General features: G+C 42.2%; 1 protein-coding gene across 1 annotated transcript in view; it reads right to left on the bottom strand.

Moving 5' to 3' along the window:
* Positions 1-403: 403 nt before the first annotated feature.
* Positions 404-18,957, bottom strand: part of gabra5 (gamma-aminobutyric acid type A receptor subunit alpha5) — a 164,516-nt gene continuing 145,962 nt past the window's right edge. Inside the window, exon 9 of the mRNA XM_060920178.1 lies at positions 404-706. Coding sequence (XP_060776161.1) covers positions 404-706 — 303 coding nt within the window. The remainder of the gene's footprint in view (positions 707-18,957) is intronic.

The following is an 18,957-nucleotide window of genomic DNA, read 5'->3' as shown; positions in this document are numbered from 1 at the left end:
CTGTAACAGACCAATAAACTGATGCAGATGCAAATGCATATTTTCTCCATATTTTTGTCATGTTTGAAAGTTGTAAACTGATCCGTTGTGATTGAAACTCTTGTACGTGTTAAGATTCCGTAAGGAAAATGCAATGATCTTCTCTGAAATCCGAATAGAAGAGTAATATACAGTAGAAAGTCAAGGCAGACATGGCAATAAGACGGTGTTCTGCAGAGCTTTGAAGTGGTCATGCAATCTCTGAGAACGAACATAAAACAAAATCAGATAAACAGAAGGAGTGCAGGAAGGATGTGATAATACTCTGATTCGGATAATGCGATGGTGGGCATTTTTTGTTCCAGTTTATTAAGAATGGCGAGAAAAAAGGGTTAAAAATAGAAGGGACAAACGTGAGAACTTTCTATGTAGGTGAAACCGCCCCTTTAATCACCGGCTCCCTGTTGAGGTACGTGGCCCAGTAGACGAGGTTGAAGGTACCGAAGAGGACAGGGAACACTATCCGGGACATCTTGTCGATCTTGCTGATGCTGTTGTACGTTTTTTTGGGGTCTGGCACGGACTTGCTCTCGGAGCTCTTCATCTGCACGGTGGTGCTGTTGGAGATGGTGGCGATGGCGGAGTCTTTGGTGATGTTGGCTGTGAAGTTCATGCCAGTGGAGCATGTGTTGTTGGGTTTCTTGGACAGTGCCAGCGGGTCTTTTTTCTGCAAAAATAAAGTGACATTTTGTTGTGTTAGATCTGAGTGTGACATAAATATGAAGAGTGAGATAGATGATGTGATTGAACTGGTGTGATCGGAAATAATGAAGTGGTTTGGAGCTGGTGGACTACTTGTTAACAGAGCTCCAGATTGTCCTGACACACAACATGGTGAGAGAAGAAGAATTCCTGATTCTGATTGGTCCCATAACTCATAACAGCAGCTCTGAGAGTAGTACAAGTTTACAATATAGATGAGTTTATGAGGAAAATATTCACGAGGGCACACAATCCCCCGAATAGAATAATAATATTACAGCACCATGAATGAACTATCAAATTGTGTCGTGTCATGTTTTACACCTCAAAAAATCAGTGCATTGTCTTGTGACAGTGAGACCAGTAATGAGATTCACATCACAGTTACGGTATATATTTATTCCTTTCTTTGCGCCAGAAACACCACCAGCACATTTATTATGGTGCGACTCTGCTGGGTGCCTGGGGGACAGCAGTGAACCAGCGCCTTCACTTTACACCACTACTGTAGAGTCACCATCCAATATCACACTCCATACGTCACACAGCTGTCTGGTTTCATCTCTCACATCCACACAGCACCATTAGGACTAATCCCCATGCACCTGTTCCTGATTAGAGCTCAATCACAGCGCAGACGTTTATATAAGGACTCTGAGTAACACACAGACTTTGCAAAAGCCTTGTATTCTGGTTTTGACCCTGTTTGTGTTTTTGGACTGTGAGTATTGGATCCCTCTGATATCCTGTATGTGTCTCACTCCACCACTGCCTGGTTTTCGACTCATTTTGGATCTGTTTGCACTTACATCCGTCTATCACCTTTACACAACACAAACTGTGAACTGTCCAACAAGTGAGTGGACTAATAAAACTGTTTTAACTCGTTTTATATGAAACTGTCATGAATATTTTTCTGTAAAATGTGTTAGTAAATAAATAATCCCATGTTTTTTTAAAGCAAATTAAAAATAAAGGCTGGATAAAAACCCATCTATCTTACGGAAATAAAGATACAAATTTTGTTGTCTGGTGGTCAAGTGTCTATGAGATATGATGCCATACACTTATGATTGAGATCCCTGTGATGGTACATCATTCATCGTTTGTATGGTTGCAGAAGCCATCAAAAATCAGGTTGACGCATTACCATATTCTCTTAAGTATGGAGCTCTGCGATTAATGCACTTGTTCTAATACACTGTCGTTTCTATAGTAACAGGTCATTCACAGGGACTCATATGGTGGACGCTGCACTTTTTATAAACACGTTAAAAGATCGTTGATGTGGTGAAGTTTTCTGTAAGGAGATGTTTATTTAAGATTTACATTGATGGAAGGAGTCTCCAGTGTCAGCACCTTGTAACAGTCAAACAGTAACAGCTTTAACTTTTCGAACATCTTCAGGAGAGACGAGAATAAAGAGAGGCTGGTGAGGGAACGACTGTTTATAGCTGCTATAACATAAGCCAAAACAGGAGTACTGTGAACATGAAATTTTAAAAAAATATGACATTCTTGTTCGTCATTCTAGTTATTCTGCTATTCGATGAATAAAACACTTCAGGTTGTGCTGTTAGAGAAAAATAATCAGCATCAGGCTGGTAACCGGAACTCTGCTTCATCATACCAGACAATGTATTGTCTTTACCGTTACCCATAATGTCAGTATTATACTTTAACATCATCACTTAAATGCAAGGTATTTATATTTAAATCCTCATTCTTCCCGTCTTGTTTGTACACACACACACACACACACACACACACACACACACACACACACACACACACACACACAGAGTTATGAAACTCCATTATGCATTCCATCCAGCTTTGTTTATAACTAATGTGCTAATTTGGAACTCTTCTGCAGAAAACATTACAGTCGAAAAGCTCAGCTGGGATCCCGTTTTGTTTCTCGAACATTTCTGATAATACACATTGTCACAAAGCAGCTTCACAGAAATCTGTGTGTAGATTTTTCTCCCTAATGAGCAATCCAGAGGCCACCGTAGTGAGAAAACGCTCCCCGAGAAGAATCCCTGAGAGGAACGGGAACCTGACACCACACTGAGCCTCTCTTCTCAGTAAGTTAAGAAATAAATATAAAAACAAACAAGCAAAAACCACACATCTTGTCATATTCTGGAGAAACTGCAAAGCGTAAACTCGTCTGTCCTGAAGATGTCAGAAAACAAAGCGCTGACGCTGGAGACTCCTTTAAACGTTCAGCAAACATCTCCTTCAGAAAACTTTCCATCTTCATACCTGGGACATTTTCAGAAAATGTGACAAATTCAGTTTTAAACATGACGTTTTTTTTTCCCCCTCGAAAATCATTAATCCTGACCTTCTATTATATTTATTTTAAGAAAGAATTTAACGGAGCAGTAAAAAAAATTAAGACATTAATTATAAAAATAATTAATTAATAAATTATTAATTATCATTCATTATGGGGCGGCACTGTGGTGTAGTGCTTAGCGCTGTCGCCTCACAGCAAGAAGGTCCGGGTTCGAGCCCCGGGGCCGGCGAGGGCCTTTCTGTGCGGAGTTTGCATGTTCTCCCCGTGTCCGCGTGGGTTTCCTCCGGGTGCTCCGGTTTCCCCCACAGTCCAAAGACATGCAGGTTAGGTTAACTGGTGACTCTAAATTGAGCGTAGGTGTGAATGTGAGTGTGAATGGTTGTCTGTGTCTATGTGTCAGCCCTGTGATGACCTGGCGACTTGTCCAGGGTGAACCCCGCCTTTCGCCCATAGTCAGCTGGGATAGGCTCCAGCTTGCCTGCGACCCTGTAGAACAGGATAAAGCGGCTACAGATAATGAGATGAGATAAGATCATTCATTATAAATGCTCAGGGGTCAATTTTTGCATTTGCAAAAAAATTATTTTGCCTAAATATACCAAAATGTCATTACCACCATGTGTCAAAATGAGGATTAGTGAAATTTGAATGGAAATAATTTATTTGTTTTTTATTTTTATTTTCACTCTTTCTGAAATATTACCTCTATACCTTCACTTTTTATTGGGGAAAATATCATGATCTTTGCTTCAACAGTTTTTGGTGTATAGCCTAAAATATATGCGCAAGAATGTGCACTTTCTTGATGTCTTTACCGTTACCCAAATGGTAAAATCATGCTGTAACTCAGGGCTTTGACAACAGAGGGCAGTGCAGCTACATGAGGAAGGACCAGGATGTTGAGCAGCCACTTAAAAAAAAAAAATCAATGGTGCATGAATGTTGGAATCCAGGATACTCATCTCATTATCTCTAGCCGCTTTATCCTTCTACAGGGTTGCAGGCGAGCTGGAGCCTATCCCAGCTGACTATGGGCGAAAGGCAGGGTACACCCTGGACAAGTCGCCAGGTCATCACAGGGCTGACACATAGACACAGACAACCATTCACACCTATGGTCAATTTAGAGTCACCAGTTAACCTAACCTGCATGTCTTTGGACTGTGGGGGAAACCGGAGCACCCGGAGGAAACCCACGCGGATAGAACATGCAAACTCCGCACAGAAAGGCCCTCGCCGGCCCCGGGGCTCGAACCCAGGACCTTCTTGCTGTGAGGCGACAGCGCTAACCACTACACCACCGTGCCGCCCGGAATCCAGGATACTGATCAGGTAAATATGAAATTTCGAGATGTTGGAGAAATTAACTGTCTTTGCCGTTACCCCTGAATGATAAAGATAATGATGCTGCATGTTGGAAAAGTTTAGTTCGCCAAGTAACAAGTGAGGATGGGATAATAAATGCATAACTTGTTTCTCTTTTTTTCTGCAGTCAGTGACCCAAAAATGCCATGATGTGTCTTTCCTGTTAACCAGTGTTGTCTTTACCGTTACTCTACAGGGTAATGATAAACATATTATGGGTATTGGTAAAGACAACAGCTGGGCATTATTTTTCCATAATAATGATCTCTCTTGTTTTGTGAATTCATGAAATATGCATTTTTGTCTATTAAATATATTTACAGGGATTGTAACTAAATTTACTGTGTACAAATTTTTTTTTAAATGTCTTTATCGTTACTTGTCACATTTTCTGAGAAGGGCCCATCAATGATTTGATTACACATGCTTTTAATCCATTTATAAAATGGAGCATCCACTGTACACATCCCTGTGGATGAGCTGTTGCTATAGAAACAATACCTCCCGTGTTAGAACATGTTCCAGAAATTATTCAACACCTTCTGACTCATCAGAATCCAGAACTCTTTAATGTGTACTGTATATAGTGGAGTTTCTGAGGTGTAGAAAATGGTGAGGAGAAGGGAAAGTGAGCTGCTAAGGCTTGGTGAGATCGTTAGGGGTCAGGGGTCAAGGGTCAGGAGTCAAGGTACTGAGGGTGGTGAGTAAGTAATGGATTTTGAGCTGGAGAAGGAAATCGATTGTTCTTATGTTTTGACACCTCAGCGTTAAAATCACAGCGCTTCATCCTGTTCATTATTTCCTGTGCCACTGGGCTTTGAACATGGATTTGTGCATGCTGCACAAGGTCTTTCTCGGCCAGTGAAAAACAAACAAGCAAACAGAACCAAGGCTAATGGAGAAAAAATGGCCCGTGGACCACGGCATGGCTTGATGTCCGTCTACACACAGTGAGACTGGGAGAATACACTCAGACTTTTCTCACAGCGACGCTGAAAGCCCAGACGTGACCTTCAGAAGATCTGTCACTCCTACGCAAACAAAAACCCAGCATGCCTGAGTGCCTTTACACTACTGCGAAGAGAAAATACCACTTATATAAGGAGATCCATGAAGTGCTGCATTTATAGAGTGGTATAATTAAGCCAATTTTGATTTATGTGATATCAGCTTCAGGGCAATACACTTTATTGAAATATTATTGAAAGTGGAGTACACCACTGTGTGTTGTGTTGTGCTGTTATCGGAAAACAATCACTGACAGGGTGGTGTGATGAAGTGGCGATACTCTTCCCACTGTGCAGTTGATTATTTTCCTATAATAGTGTTTTATTCCTCTTATACATCAGCGACTTACCATCGATTCTAATTGTTTATCTATTAACGGTGCTAGGTGTAAGAATTTCAGTTCAAAAAACATTTCTAAAATACTAACGAAAAGTATCAACAGAAAGTTAAGAAATACATTTCGATGTTATGTCTAAGATGTCTTTGTACAGTGTTGCAGAAATATCTACTGATGTTAGCATGCTAACCAGCTAGTCCTAGCCTGTCATGTCTTGCAATACCACTTTGGACCTGAAGAGGCGATAGTGAGTCACCGTCGTGTCCATTCTGCTCTCAGTCCAATATGAGAGAATCATATTGAAGGTACTGCCCCTGGTAATAATAATAATAATTTATTAATTTATAATGCGCTTTTTATATAAAATGATCAAAGGGCATAACAAATCGAAAACAGAACAATAAATCATATACAAACTAAGTCACACCAATGTCATACAAACCAAAAATAAACCACATAGAAAAGATGATGACAGAGCGAACGCATCATGACCATGAAAGAAACACACACGCGTCCACAACAACACTGCATCTCCCTCACGGCTACGATGCACTGGCTCCACCAACAACAATCATGAATGTACATATAACAATAATAAAAAATAGCAATGGAATAATGCTATTCTAATAACTATAAAATTTCCTAAGAACTAAAAGCTAATGTAAAAAGATAAGTTTTAAGGCACGATTTAAAAGTAACAAGGGATGAAACATTGCGAAGTTCGCCAGGAATCTCATTCCATAATTTTGGTGCCGCCATGCTAAAAGAACGATCACCAAAAGTGCGCAGCATTTTTCCTTTGGGAAATAGTAAAACAGTGCTAGCACCTGAGCGCAATGAATAACGCGCATGTTGTCTAATATTAATTAGATCAGTAATATAAGGTGGCGCCATACCATGTAAAGCCTTAAAAGTTAAAAGTAATATCTTAAAATGTATTCTAAATCTAACGGGAAGCCAACGTAGGTCCCGAAGAATGGGCGTTACCGGTATGTGATCATATTTACTAGTGGATGTCAATAACCTTGCTGCAGCGTTCTGTACTCTTTGAAGCTTAACTATCTCACAATCAGGTAAACCATAAAGAAGACTATTACAATAATCAATTCTAGTTGCAACAAATGCATGCAGAACCATTTCCAGCTTATCCTTAGGTAGAAATTTGCTTACGCGCCTAATATTATGCAACCAAAAGGAAGCTACGCCGCAAGACTTAGATATTTGGGTAGACATAGTAAAGTTAGTATCAAACCAGAATCCTAAATTACATACTGCAGGAGCAGGCTGAATATCAGTAGTACCAACACGAATTGTACAAGGATTCATTTTCAAAAGTTGTTGTTTATAACCTATAATTAGAAATTCAGTCTTATCATCGTTTATCTTTAACTTGTCCTGGAACATCCATTTTCTTAAATCGTAAATACAGTTCTCCATGGCACGTACCGCCTCAGCTTGGTCCAAAGGACTGTCAGGCTTGAAAGAAAGATATAATTGTGAATCATCAGCAAAGCAGTGAGCATCTGGAAGGTGAGCTTGCACAATATGGAATAGCTTGGACGCATAGATCACGAAGAGTAATGGGCCAAGGCAACTTCCTTGAGGAACACCAAAACGCAGGTCGAAACTATAGCCTAGGTCACAACCGGACGTACGATTTTTTTGGCCGTGCGATTTTTGGCGTTTCCCAAATCGCTGCGTTTTTTTTGTTCATGGAGAAAGACGCACGTTGGCCGTAAGTTTGTCTTGCAACCTGAAAAAAACGTAAGCGCCCGTAGAGCTTGTTTGACATGACAAAGAACCTCTGCGGCCGGTCTGCGGCCAGTCTACGGCTCGAAAATCAGCACATCACACACGCGCCCTCCGTGCGTTTCATGCACGCCCTCCGTGTGTTTCTTGCGTTTTTTGCACGTAGACCGGCCTTAGGAGCACGTACGGCCGGTTGTGACCAAGGCTTATCTGATATAGCACCTTCAAACAAGATACGTCGACTACGCCCTGACAAGTACGAGGTGAACCAATCCAGCGCCTTCCCACATATTCCAAAATTCAAATTTAAGCGCCTCAGCAAAATTTGGTGATCTATTGTATTAAATGCAGCACTTAAGTCCAACAAAACAAGTAGTGTGACACGCTGAGAGTTCATATTTAGAAGAATACAGTGGTGCTTGAAAGTTTGTGAACCCTTTAGAATTTTCTATATTTCTGCATAAATATGACCTAAAACATCATCAGATTTTCACGCAAGTCCTAAAAGTAGATAAAGAGAACCCAGTTAAACAAATGAGACAAAAATATTATACTTGGTCATTTATTTATTGAGGAAAATGATCCAATATTACATATCTGTGAGTGGCAAAGGTATGTGACCCTTTGCTTTCAGTATCTGGTGTGACCCCCTTGTGCAGCAATAACTGCAACTAAACGTTTGCGGTAACTGTTGATCAGTCCTGCACACCGGCTTGGAGGAATTTTAGCCCGTTCCTCCGTACAGAACAGCTTCAACTCTGGGATGTTGGTGGGTTTCCTCACATGAACTGCTCGCTTCAGGTCCTTCCACAACATTTCGATTGGATTAAGGTCAGGACTTTGACTTGGCCATTCCAAAACATTAACTTTATTCTTCTTTAACCATTCTTTGGTAGAACGACTTGTGTGCTTAGGGTCGTTGTCTTGCTGCATGACCCACCTTCTCTTGAGATTCAGTTCATGGACAGATGTCCTGACATTTTCTTTTAGAATTCACTGGTATAATTCAGAATTCATTGTTCCATCAATGATGGCAACCTGTCCTGGCCCAGATGCAGCAAAACAGGCCCAAACCATGACACTACCACCATCATGTTTCACAGATGGGATAAGGTTCTTATGCTGTAATGCAGTGTTTTCCTTTCTCCAAACATAATGCTTCTCATTTAAACCAAAAAGTTCTATTTTGGTCTCATCCGTCCACAAGCATTTTTCCAATAGCCTTCTGGCTTGTCCACGTGATCTTTAGCAAACTGCAGATGAGCAGCAATGTTCTTTTTGGAGAGCAGTGGCTTTCTCCTTGCAACCCTGCCATGCACACCATTGTTGCTCAGTGTTCTCCTGATGGTGGACTCATGAACATTAACATTAGCCAATGTGAGAGAGGCCTTCGGCTGCTTAGAAGTTATCCTGGGGTCCTTTGTGACCTCATCGACTATTACACGCCTTGCTCTTGGAGTGATCTTTGTTGGTCGACCACTCCTGGGGAGGGTAACAATGGTCTTGAATTTCCTCCATTTGTACACAATCTGTCTGACTGTGGATTGGTGGAGTCCAAACTCTTTAGAGATGGTTTTGTAACCTTTTCCAGCCTGATGAGCATCAACAACGCTTTTTCTGAGGTCCTCAGAAATCTCCTTTGTTCGTGCCATGATGCACTTCCACAAACGTGTGTTGTGAAGATCAGACTTTGATAGATCCCTGTTCTTTAAATAAAACAGGGTGCCCACTCACACCTGATTGTCATCCCATTGATTGAAAACACCTGACTCTGATTTCACCTTCAAATTAACTGCTAATCCTAGAGGTTCACATACTTTTGCCACTCACAGATATGTAATATTGGATCATTTTCCTCAATAAATAAATTACCAAGTATAATATTTTTGCCTCATTTGTTTAACTGGGTTCTCTTTATCTACTTTTAGGACTTATGTGAAAATCTGATGATGTTTTAGGTCATATTTATGCAGAAATATAGAAAATTCTAAAGGGTTCACAAACTTTCAAGCACCACTGTATCATTAGCAACTTTTAATAAAGCTGTTTCAGTACTGTGATATTGACGATAAGCAGACTGCAATAGAGGATAAAGGCCTGAGGATCTCAAATAATCATGGATCTGATTGAATACTGCATGTTCTATGAGCTTCGATATATATGCCAGATTACTCACAGGACGCAAGTTCTTGAACTCCAATTCTAGACCAACTTTTCTCAGTAAGGGTCGAACCATAGCCTCTTTCCAATCTTCAGGAAAAGTCCCTGATTCCAGAGAGACATTGATAACCTTTGTGATCACTGGGATCAAAGGACCAACACATGACTTCAAAAGAGAAGTGAGTATCGGATCAAGGCAGCAGGATGTAGTTTTAGAATTAGCTATCGGCATACGAACATCATCCTCAGTCAGCAAATTAAACGAATCAAACCATGGTGCCGGCAATATGTCAGTTGAAAGATCAATATCCACGTTTTCTACCTCTGCTGTAGAGACACAGTCAAACTCATCACAAATACGCGTAACTTTTTGCACGAAATATTTACCAATTTCATTTACGAGTGTCGATAGCCCGGGAAGGATAAAGAATCATTTTCAACCAGGAAACTTTTCACTGCTCTAAATAGCTTGCTTTGGTTGTCAGCATTAGAATCAATAAAATCAACAAGGAAAGATGATTTAGCTTCGTTTAGTAAATACGTGACACGACTTTTCAACGACTTGAATAAGATGAGATCAGCAGCAGACCCAGAAGACCTCCATTTTCTCTCCGCACGCCTGCGATCCCTCTTAGCCTCACGGATTTCATCAGAGTACCACGGCACCTTGGTTAGAGATAACATAAAGCTACATCACACCATGTTGCATGTTGGGACAGTGGCGCCATCTTGTGAGGAACATGCTCTGTTACCTGAGCCTGCTTCAGTGGTTACCTGCTTTCCTTTTGTTTTGTTTGGCTAAAATGTTGGTTAAATCAGTTAAATCTGATGGAGAAGGGACGAGAGAAAGGAAACTGACCCTACTGGGGGAAATTACTGTGAACAAGGAAATGGTATTTGAACAATTTTTGGACAAGGAAAGTATCTGGACAAGAAAATGGAATTTGGACAAGTTGGGAGATGCCATGGCCAAATGGTTAGAGAAACAGCTTTGGGAACAAAAGGCAGCTGGTTCAATTCCCTGAACCTGCAGGACTGTCTCAAGTGCCCTTGAGCAAGGCATCTAACCCCCAGCTGCTCCAGCAAGTGTGGTGGCATACCTTGTGTCTGATTAGCCAAAGGAAAAACTGATGATGCGATTATCAGTTTGGGCAAGAACCCAACCATAACCATTTGGACAAGCTAAACACTAAACAACAGCCAAAAATTGGATTACAGAGCCTCTACTCACACACCCTTATTGTATTGGTTATTGTAATGCCTTACTGTCTGGATGTTCCAATAAGTGCATAAACAAGCTCCAGTTAGTTCAAAATGCAGCAGCAAGAGTCCTTACTAGAACTAGAAAATATGACCCCATCACCCCTGTCTTATCCACACTGCATTGGCTCCCAATCAAATTTCGTATTGATTATAAAATACTACTATTGACCTTTAAAGCACTGAATGGTCTCGCACCACAGTACCTGAGCGAACTTCTGGTCCTCTATGACCCGCCACACCTACTTAGATCAAAAGGTGCAGGCTATCTGCTGGTACCTCGTATAGTGAAGGCTACATCAGGGGGCGGAGCCTTTTCTTACAAAGCCCCACAGTTATGGAACAGCCTTCCAAGTAGTGTTCGAGAATCAGACACAGTCTCAGCGTTTAAGTCTCGGCTGAAAATATATCTGTTTAGTCAAGCCTTGTGTTAATGGTGTTTATGAGGTAAAGGAGTAGATCTGGAGGATCCTCAGACAGAGTGTTTTGGTAAACTGGGATGTATGGATGCTGTCAGTCCCCACTCGCTTGCTCACTTGAGCTTGTTGACGGTGTAGTGGCTGCTGCTTTATGTCCCGGGGCTCCCTCATGCCTGTGTTACCTTCTGGCTCTCCCCTTTTACAGTGGATATAAAAAAAGTACACACCCTGTTAAAATGATCGGTTTTTCTGATGTAAAAAAAAAAAAGAGACCACAATAAATAATTTCAAAACTTTTCCCACCTTTAATGTGACCTATAACCTGTACAATTCAATTGAAAAACAAACAAATCTGTTCGGGGGAAAAACAAAAAAAAGTACAATAAGCTGGTTGCATAAGTGTGCACACCCTTAAACTAACACTTTGTTGAAGCACCTTTTGATTTAATTCCAGCATTCAGTCTTTTTGGGTTTACATCAATTAAAATGACTCTGATTAACCCCAAATAAAGTTCAGACATTTACTCAGTTGCATCCTCCAGCAAAAGCCAGGGTTCACAGAGAGCTTACAAAGCATCAAAGGGATCTCATTGTTGAAAGGTATCAGTCAGGAGAAGGGGACAAAAACATTTCCACAGCATTAGATATACCATGGAGCACAGTGAAGACCGTCATCAAGACGTGGAGAAAATATGGGACAACAGTGACATTACCGAGAACTGGACGTCCCTCCAAAATTGATGAAAAGACAAGATGAAAACTGGTCAGGGAGGCTGCCGAGAGGCCTAGAGCAACACTGAAGGAGCTGCAGGAATTTCTGGCAAGTACTGGTTGTGTACTACATGTGACAACAATCTCCTGTATTCTCCATGGACTATGAGGTAGCGTCAAAGAAAAACATCCAGGCCCGGCTAAATTTTGCAAAAAAGATACATCAACTCTCCCAAAAGCATGTGGGAAAATGTGTTCTGGTCTGATGAAACCAAGGTTGAACTTTTTGGCCACAATTCCAAAAACAACACTGTGCATCACCAAAAGAACACCATGCCCACAGTGAAGCATGGTGGTGGAAGCATCATGGGTTTTTTGTTTTTTGTTTTTTTTTTGGGGGGGGGGGTCCTTCAGCTGGAACAGGGGCTTTAGTTAAGGTGGAGGGAATTATGAACAGTTCTAAATACCAGTCAATTTTGGCCTAAAACCTTCAGGTGTCTGCTAGAAAGCTGAAGATGAAGAGGAATTTCATCTTTCAGTATGACAGTGACCCCAAAAAAGTTTTGGAACGGCCCGGCCAGAGCCCAGACTTAAATCCAATTGAAAATCTGTGGGGTGACCTGAAGAGGGCTGTGCACAAGAGACGCCCTCGCAGTCTGACAGATTTGGAGCGCTTTTGCAAGGAAGAGTGGGCAAATATTGCCAAGTCTAGATGTGGCAGGCTGATCGACTCCGACCCAAAAAGACTGAATGTTGTAATTAAATCACAAAGGTGCTTCAATAGAGTATTAGTTTAAGGGTGTGCACACTTATGCAACCAGCTTATTATACGTTTATGTTTTGCCTTTGAACAATTTTTTTTTTGTTTTTCAACTGAATTGTACAGGTTATAGGTCACATTAAATCTGGGAAAAGTTTTGAAATTATTTATCATGGTCTCATTTTTTTTACATCAGAAAAACCGATCATTTTAACGGGGCGTGTACATTTTTTATATCCACGGGAGCTATGCTGTCATAGTTTTGCCGGAGTCCCTGCTTGCACTCAGTGCAAAATGTATACTGTTCTTACTCATTAGGTGACATTGGGCATACCTAACAACCTGTGTTTTCTCTCTCTTCCCCTCCCCCCACTCTGTCTGTCCCTCTGAGTTCCATGTCAATCCTGAGATCGAGGTGCTGAACCTCTTCTGCTCCTCGGACCTGCCTGATCCATCCTGATGCCCTACATCTGACTGGAGTCTAATCGCATCGCTCCTGTAGAGGACGGCCCCATATGGGCAGTTGAAAATCACACCTGGAAGACGCTCTGGACTCTTACAGTAATGCTTTTATGGCTGAGGACTACAGTTGACTTGCTAACTTTAGGACTGCAGTTGTCATGAACAGTTTTGCACTCAAGTTTCCATCAATGAAGAGTTTATAACATCAACGAAACTGACTTCATGTTAAAACTATAATGAATTTCCTGGGTACACAGCTATACTTTGTGACTCTATAGGACACAGTTATAGAAGCGAGTTATTTATAATCATGTTGTCTGTTATCACCCAAATGAGGATGGGTTCCCTTTTGAGTCTGGTTCCTCTCGAGGTTTCTTCCTCATGTCGTCTGAGGGAGTTTTTCCTTGCCACTGTCGCCACAGGCTTCATCATTAGGGATAAAATTAGCTCATGTTTAAAGTCTTTACTTCTCTCTAAAGCTGCTCTGTGACAATGGCTATTGTTAAAAGTGCTATAAAAATAAAACTTGACTTGACTTGACACCTGGACATTGTAAACGATCTCATTTTTGGATTGAGTGCATAAGCACCGTGTCCTGCTGCAAGACTCTACAGCGCATCGTGAGAGCAGCTGAGAGGATCATTGGTGTCTCTCTCCCTTCTCTTATGGATATTTATAACTCCCGCCTCACCCGCAAAGCCATCAGGATCGCAGGTGACCCCACCCACCCATCTCACAGCCTGCTGCCGTCGGGGAGGAGACTGCGGAGTCTCCGGGCCAAAACCAGCAAGCTCAAGAACAGTTTCTTTCACCAGGCGGTCAGGAGGCTCAACTCCCTCCCTGTTCTGCCCCTCCTCCCCCCTCTGCCCCCTGCCGCAGATTCTGCTCGCACACACCCCTGCCCCCCCTTCAGCATCGGACATGTCATCCTCACAGTTTCCCCCCCAACACACACACACATACATACATCTCATCGTTCATTAACGCACTGAACTCAGGGGCCGCACATCTCACTTTACCTCACTCATACCCCTTTTCCACCAAATCAGTTCCAGGGTTGGTTCGGGGCCAGTGCTGGTGCTGGTTCACAACTCGTTCAACTTGCGAGCCAGCTGAGAACCAGTTTGCTTTTCAATAGCTCGCGGTGCTAAGAGAAGACACGTCATTACGTCGCTGTACACGTCAGGTACGTTGCTACGTTTGCATAAACCTTGGCGCGAATATCAAAGCAAAAACAACACGGAAGAAGCAGCAGCAACAACAACAACAATAATAATGGATGACTTCGCGTTTGTACAGCTGCTGCTTCTCGTCGCTTAAAAATGGCGATCTTTCGCGGTCTTGTTATTGTTGTTGGTCTTAACAACTCCGCCCCCCCCGCTGACGTAAGCGGTTCTTTCCTCTGGCCCAGCAGAGAGTTGGTGCTAGCCTGGAACCGGTTTTTCTGGCCCCAGAGCCAGTTCTTTGTCAGTGGAAACAGAAAACCCGGTTCCAAACTAAGCACTGGCCCCGAACCAGCCCTGGAACTGCTTTGGTGGAAAAGGGGCATCATTTGCACTATTCCGCACTACCTCACCTTAACAGCTGCTAGTTTGTTTATTCTGCTTATTTCATGTTTACCTGCTGTACCTCAAGTGCCCTTGACTGTTTGGTTATTTGTACCAGTTTATATGTGTGTGTGTGTGTGTGTGTGTGTATATGAGTGTTTAGTCTAGTTCATATCTAGAGTGTTTATACTGTTTATATTGTCTGTTTGAGTGTTTAGTCTGTCTTGTTCTTATCTAGTGTTTATACTGTTTATTTATACTGTTTATATTGTTTGAGTGTTTAGTCTATGGTGGTGTTTACATTAGACCGTATCCGTATCATTTTCATTGCAGACGCACTGTCCGTGCACATAAAACGCCGGGAAACGACTCCACAGGCGGAACAGTTTGAATCTGCCAGGGCCCACGTATTCAACCCAGTACGTATCTGATCCGGTGCTGTGTAAACATTGAGGAACGAGGATACGCAGTGCTGAGCTCTAGCTGACGTCGTCATTGGACAACGTCACTGTGACATCCACCTTCCTGATTCGCTGGCGTTGGTCATGCCACGTTGGTCATGTGAATGAGCAATACAGGAAGTGTGTTGAGGAAGTCATTAAGTGAATGAGCAATACAGGAAGTGTGTTGGTTACCGTAGCACTAAATAGTCTTATTGTAATCGCAAAAAACGGCCGTTCTGCGAGGTGAAGAGTGTACCGAACACTGTTAGATCCTTCTAGCATAAACACAAAGGCCATACATGGTGTAAAAAAGGCGTCATTGTAGTACCAGTACCGCCGATAACAGACTGGCATACTTCATTTTTTACAAAGACATCCTTCCACTTGCAAGTGGTGAGTGGCTCGCGCATGCCCGATATGCACTGGGATCATGTGATGTGCCGTCTAATTAGTCATGTGATTAGCGTATCCGTGTATTGGCGTTGCTGTGTGCACGGGGAACGGTTTTGTTGCGGGCACAGAAATTTTGTGTGTGTACGCGAATCGTTTTAAAAACGTTAATCTGATGATCCGCTGATTCGAAATAATGTAAACAGGGCCTATGTCTAGTTCCTATCTAGAGTGTTTATACTGTTTATATTATTTGTTTTTTTCAATTATTCTATTTTTATTTATTGCATTGCCTGTTTGCACCGTGGGTCAGAGAGGACTGATATTTCATCTGTGCTGTATGTCGAGCATGTATAGCATATTTGACAATAAAGCTGACTTGACTTGACTTGAGAAGTTCATGAACAGCTCTGCAGTTGCTGGGTGGAAGATATGCTTGTGCTAATTCACCAGCTGTCAAACTGCGAGAGCACAGAGTCCATACTCTTTTGGGGCCAATTATTAAACCAAACAAAATAGAAAACTCTCAAAAACATTCAGCTATGTGATTATTAGCTCATCTGGCTAACAGGCGATGAGCTTATGCCATCACGCGTTGTGCATCATCTGTCCGTTGTTCGTCATCCATTGTCCATCCGGTGTCGTCCACATTTCACGAAAATCGCTTCTTCTCTCTCAATTCTTCACCGATTTTTATTATTTTTGGCAGGAGGGTAGGTCTGTCTGGGGTGCATATAACTTCTACCCAAATTTGCATAATTACAATTAATAATGAAGATATGGACTAACTGAGCCCTAACAAGCAGTTTCCACACGCTTCTTCTCCCTCAATTCTTCCGGGATTTTGATTCTTTCTGGCATGAAGGTCAGGATACCTGGGGTGCATAGAACTTCTACCCAGATTTGCTTCATTACAATTATTAATAAAGTTATGGACTAATTAAGCCTTAATGAGCAGTTCAACAAAAATCGCTTCTTCTCAGTCAAATCCGTGCTTTTTTGGATTCTTTCTGGCAAATAGGTTGGTATTCCTAGGGTGTACAGTGTCTTGCAAAAGTGTTCACCCCCCTTTGTGTTTGTCCTGTTTTGTCACATTACAAGCTGGAATTAAAATTGATTTTTGGAGGGTTAGCGCCATTTGATTTATACAACATGCCGACCACTTTAAAGGTGCAAATTGTTGTTTTATTGTGACACAAACAATAATTGAGATGAAAAAAACAAAACCTGGAGTGTGCATAGGTATTCACACCCTTTCATATGAAACCCCTAAATAAGAGCTGGTCCAACCAATTCACTTCATAAGTCACATCATTAGTTGATTAAGATCCAATCAAAGTGTCACATGATCTGTCACATGATGTCTGTATAAATCAACCTGTTCTGGAAGGACCCAGAAATCCCAGTGGCTAGACGCGCTAAGCTAATAGAGACATACCCCAAGAGACTTGCAGCTGTAATTGCAGCAAAAGGTGTCTCTACGAAGTATTGACTTGGGGGGTAAATACCTATGCACACTCCAGATTTCTGGTTTTTTTTTTCAGCTTAATTATTGGGGCGGCACGGTGGTGTAGTGGTTAGCGCTGTCGCCTCACAGCAAGAAGGTCCTGGGTTCGAGCCCCGGGGCCGGCAAGGGCCTTTCTGTGTGGAGTTTGCATGTTCTCCCCGTGTCCGCGTGGGTTTCCTCCGGGTGCTCCGGTTTCCCCCACAGTCCAAAGACATGCAGGTTAGGTTAACTGGTGACTCTAAATTGAGCGTAGGTGTGAATGTGAGTGTGAATGGTTGTCTGTGTCTATGTGTCAGCCCTGTGATGACCTGGTGACTTGTCCAGGGTGTACCCCGCCTTTCGCCCGTAGTCAGCTGGGATAGGCTCCAGCTTGCTTGCGACCCTGTAGAAGGATAAAGTGGCTAGAGATAATGAGATGAGATGAGCTTAATTATTGTTTGTGTCACAATAAAACAACAATTTTCACCTTGAAAGTGGTCGGTATGTTGTGTAAATCAAATGGTGCTAATGCCCCAAAATCCTTTTTTATTCCAGCTTGTAATGCGACAAAACAGGACAAACACCAAGGGGGATGAATACTTTTGCAAGACACTGTATATAGAGCTTGTTTATAGTGTATATAGCTTGCGACATTTATTGCGCAAGGTGGCCCACTTTAGATCCTTCCTTCTGGACTAGACGGGGCTGGAGTGAGCTACGCCGTCACTGATGGTCTCGTTTTATTGACTCGTGTGCAGTGGGTTTGATCAGTCACATTATTAACTGAAAATGTCACACATCTGCGGTGTTGCGAGTTGTAGCAGTTTTATGTGTTACTGATGCGTGAGTCGCTGTGGATGTTTTCTTGATAAAATTTGAGCTAAGTGAGCTATAACGTAAACTGTAGACTGACGTCACAGGTGAAGATTATAAGATAGCAGCGTTATCTTGACAAGCTCTCAGAATTTCAGCAGTTTTGTCGTATTCTTGCTCTGCTGTTCATTAGTAGTTGGCTTTGTTTTTTAAATTAGACTGTACGAGGGGACTTCAAAAAAGTTCTCGGCCTCATCCAGAAAACGTCACAAGAGAAAGATTGCTTTTGCATTATTTTTCAACATGGTGTCCTTTAACTTCAATGCACTTGGTCCACCGATGTTCAAGCTTCACTATCCCTTTGCAGATGAAGGTCACAACATCTTGAGCCTCCAGATCCTCCTCAACAGCATGGACAACTTCAGACTTCATCGTCACTCTGAAAATGGCAACTACACGAGTGGGATTTCAGTTTGGGAAACAGATAGAAGTCAGACGGTGGCAGGTCGGGTGATTAAGGTGCACGGGGCAACAGTTCAAAGCAACATTTGGCTGCTTCTGCCCCTGCCACCTAGCCTGGGAAATCCCACGCTGCTTTGCACAATCGTTCCGATCTGAAAAGACAGCATGGAAACTATGGTCTAAAGGCTCACCTGAGTTAGGGAGCCAATCAGAGAGTGGGGAGGGGTGGAAAGACGGTGACGCATACTACTCGACAAACGGAAGCTTGTAGTTTATTTGGGACTGTTTACGGATCACATTTAACATGGCGGCGAGCGATACGAACCAAACTTTCGATCAAGCTTTAGACACTGTTCTGAATAGTTTAGAGCGAAAGTTTGTTTTAAAACGGCAGTAATCACTCGGTGCCATTGTTTTCCTATTTTTGTTTTGCCTTCTCTTTCCTTCTCTTCTTCGTCTTCTTCGTCGCTCTAACTACGTCACCGGGTACAACTGCCATGATTGGCCATGATTGGCCATACGCCAAATGATAGACA

This window comes from Neoarius graeffei, chromosome 4 (assembly GCF_027579695.1).
Source record: "Neoarius graeffei isolate fNeoGra1 chromosome 4, fNeoGra1.pri, whole genome shotgun sequence".
Lineage (NCBI taxonomy): Eukaryota > Metazoa > Chordata > Actinopteri > Siluriformes > Ariidae > Neoarius > Neoarius graeffei.
Note: the sequence above shows the minus strand (reverse complement) of the source record. Positions and strands in the feature narration are given on the sequence as shown.